The sequence below is a fragment of the Propithecus coquereli genome, unplaced genomic scaffold, assembly GCF_000956105.1.
Source record: "Propithecus coquereli isolate 6110/MARCELLA unplaced genomic scaffold, Pcoq_1.0 Scaffold11, whole genome shotgun sequence".
In the NCBI taxonomy this organism is placed as follows: Eukaryota; Metazoa; Chordata; class Mammalia; order Primates; family Indriidae; genus Propithecus; species Propithecus coquereli.
In genome coordinates this window covers 4,778,454-4,781,722 of record NW_012134969.1, presented here as the reverse complement: position 1 = coordinate 4,781,722, position 3,269 = coordinate 4,778,454, and the positions used below count along the sequence as shown (strand labels likewise).

At 46.2% G+C, this 3,269-nt stretch overlaps 1 protein-coding gene across 1 annotated transcript in view; it reads right to left on the bottom strand.

Moving 5' to 3' along the window:
• The window catches only part of DNAJC15 (DnaJ (Hsp40) homolog, subfamily C, member 15), a 161,906-nt gene extending 160,875 nt beyond the window's left edge, over positions 1-1,031 (bottom strand). Inside the window, exons 1-2 of the mRNA XM_012648234.1 lie at positions 864-1,031; positions 761-771 (exon numbers count right to left, since the gene is read on the bottom strand). Of these exons, the coding sequence (XP_012503688.1) occupies positions 761-771; positions 864-971 (119 nt within the window). The 5' untranslated portion in view covers positions 972-1,031. The remainder of the gene's footprint in view (positions 1-760; positions 772-863) is intronic.
• Positions 1,032-3,269: the final 2,238 nt, after the last annotated feature.

The window sequence follows — 3,269 nt, the reverse complement described above, 5'->3', positions numbered from 1 at the left end:
CATCTCAAAGCCAGGGCTTACAGGTCACAGGTGGGTTTAGGGATTCTTTAGTTGACAATTGGCTGAGTTGAGTTAGGCCTTGTCCAAAAGACTAGGAATCGGCAGAAAGGAATGCTTGAGTTAAGATAAGGGTCTTCTATCTTTTATGTGATGCTACACCGGAATCTGGTTGGGAAGTAAACCACATCATAAAAACCTGTTTACTGATATTTTATCATTTGTAGGCGTGACTCACCAGGCCCCCTTAGAAAAGAATTTTGGGGGCAAAGATCAGAGTTCAGTCCTCACTTGTTCAATAAGGCTGCAAAAGACTTAAAAATATTTGTATTATGTTTCTATTAGACACTTCTTTTTCCCCGCTCTACATTTCAGATAAAAAAAACCACTTGCAGTTTCCGACTGAGCCCTGTTTCTCTGCCAGAGACTTTGTATATTCCTACTGGTGCCTGAGACACTTTTTCCTCTTCTCTTCGCGGAGTTAACGGCTCTTACTCATTCAGACCTTAGTTTTTAACTACCGCTTTCTCTAAGACAAGTCCCTGACCCCACCACGTCCCCCGCAACACTGGACAAGGGTCTCCTACGTCCAGTCCAGAATCCAACGTATAGCACTTATCATAATGTATCTGCAATTGCCTATTTTCTGTTTTGTGTCCTCCATAAGACTGGAAGCTCCTTGAGGAGACAGACCCTCACAACCGCCGTCTTCCACACCTAGTGGGCAAAGCCAGGCACACGGCAGCGTCTCGACGGAACCAACCAGCGGTAGGACTGAAATGGAGAAAGAACGCGAAGACCACAAAGGTTCATGGGTGAAGAGGTGGAAGAGCCGGAGAGGAGCCGGGGCCGCCGGCAGCACTCACCAGTCCCTGCTGGCCGATATCGGCGTCCGGCCGTTTGGCCGAGTGTGGCGCGTACTCGGCGTAGCGCAGCCCCTCGCCGGCGGGGGCGACGCCACCAGGAGCGGCCATGGCAATGGGGCCCGGAGAGACGCCAGGCGCAGCGACCCAGCCTACGAGGCGGCCGCAGGGACAAACTAGTTAGGCCGGGTTCATCTCGCGGATTTCGCGGACGCTGCCGCCGCTGCGCTGGTGAAGGCGGGGCCTGGAGATCTCATTCTCACTCGGACTCGGGTCGCAAATCCCATCAAAACCCGCGGTCAGAGTCCGAGCCTGGGGCTCTGGGACGTGTAGGATTTTTTTGTTTCTTTCAAATTCGCAGGCCCAAACCCAACGCTGGGCCTCCTGAGGCATTGCGGGGTGGAGCCCCTTCCCAAGACCGCCCTGAGGGCCTGGGCGTTTTTGTCCTGGGATGCCCGGCCAGGAAAGACCCAGAGTCCAACTGTAGTGCTTGAGAGTCGGGACGTGCCTGAGGTTTCCTCACCCACTCCCGGCCTTTCTTCCCACCCCCACTTACAGATCATATTCTGTTTAATGCCACAGTTCTCCCACCCGGGAGAGCAATTGAAGAGGCAGTTTGCTTACTCCACCCCCGAGTGAATGGCCCTATTTAAGATGAAATTACAAAGAAATAAATTTCATTCCCCACAAATGATTTTGTGCTGACTTGGGTATAGAAAGACTCATTTTATTATTCATTTTTATGTCAAGCTTCTTAGAGCAAAAATTAACCAACAGTGGAAGCCTGTATGGCGTTTGCCAACTTCTGTGCCAATTTGGCAGGTCTTTTGCCTTTTACACCCGTTGCAAAATTAGCTTGCAAGAAGATAAATCTTTTTTTTTTTTCTATTCCTGAATTTAAAGTTTTGAGGCTCTGTTATTCACTTAGCTAATATTATTAGCATGCCTAAGATGTTACGTCTTGGAGGAATTTATAATCTAGTGGGGAAGATAACACTGACACAGTGGTACTACATAGCAGAACATGGTCACATGCACTGTGTGGAGGTATAAAGAGATCTGGACTGAGAGGAGGGAAGAGGTCTGAGTTTTAGTGTCCCTCCATCATTTTCTGGGCTCCTGTCCCTGAACATGCCCATTAACCTCTCAAAATCTCCTGTCTGTAGAAGGGGAGTAACATTTGTCCATCATTCTGACTCAGGAAAGTTGTAAGGATAAAATGAAAAAAAAAAAAAAAAAGGTAGTTATGGAAGCAATTCGTGCGGTGCATTTATGAAGAGAGTTACAACCACAGTGCTGCTCGAGTTTACAGGAGGGAATGGCCACTTTTAACAGGAGTCATCAGAGAAGGTTTGGTGGAGGCTTAGCATTGAGATGGCCAGTATAGAATGGGTAAGATTTTTTTAGATGGAAGAGGAGGAGGTTCAGAAATTTCAAACAGAAACAAATGCAAAGAAATGAAAAAGGTGCCATGTAGGACTGAGTAAAAAACACTCCAAGACTTTTCAGAGACATATTATTACAGAAATTAATTTTCATTAAATTGATCCACAACTGTGAAGAACACTGGTGAACTAAGCAAATGCATTGGATTGGGGCCTACAGGTCATTCATTCATCCATTCATTTATTTATTTGTTCAATAAATATTTATTGGGCATGTTAGGTATAAGGCACTATGCCAGGCATTGTGCATTGTTATAGTGTCAACAAACAAACAAGATCTCTGATTCCTTGGAGTTTAGTGTCTGCTAGCAGCTGGGCCCTAGCAGTAATAGGCTACTAGCCTGGAACAATTGAGCGATTGGAGCAAGACCCAGGTTAGCTGGGTCTCAGGGCATCTGCTGTCCCTGCTCAAGAACTGGAGGGAAGCTTTCAGAGCAGAAGCCAGGAAAAGGGGGAAAAGAAGAACAGGGCAGGGGAGAGGATAGCAAAGTGGAGGGGAGGTGGGCTCAGCAGGGTTGCATCTCAGCTCAGACCCCATCCTATTGAGAGCAGATGGCTGGCTGCTTGTAGATTTGCCTGCCCACTCCCTCAGACATCTGCTCCTACAGAAGTACCCAGTTTTAATGAAAAATCTCATCCACAAAGATTACCCAGTTCTTAGCCTTTGGTTCCTGGGTAAACGCACCCTCACCAGCAAAGAATGGAAACAAGAGCATGAAATCCTATTCCCTTTCCACAAGGATCTCTTTCTAATGTAGCTAAACTCACTTTTCTGGCTTCCAAGAGAATGAAAAAGAATGCTTTTGTGAAAACCGAAAGGAAGGCCACATTAAATTTTCATTGGCCTATTTTTACCAGTTATACCACTTCAAAGACAGATTACATTATGTTCAATAGACTTTGCATTTTTGGTTTTTTTCTTTGTAAAAGAAAGGCAGATTACATTAGTAATACATCTTAGAAA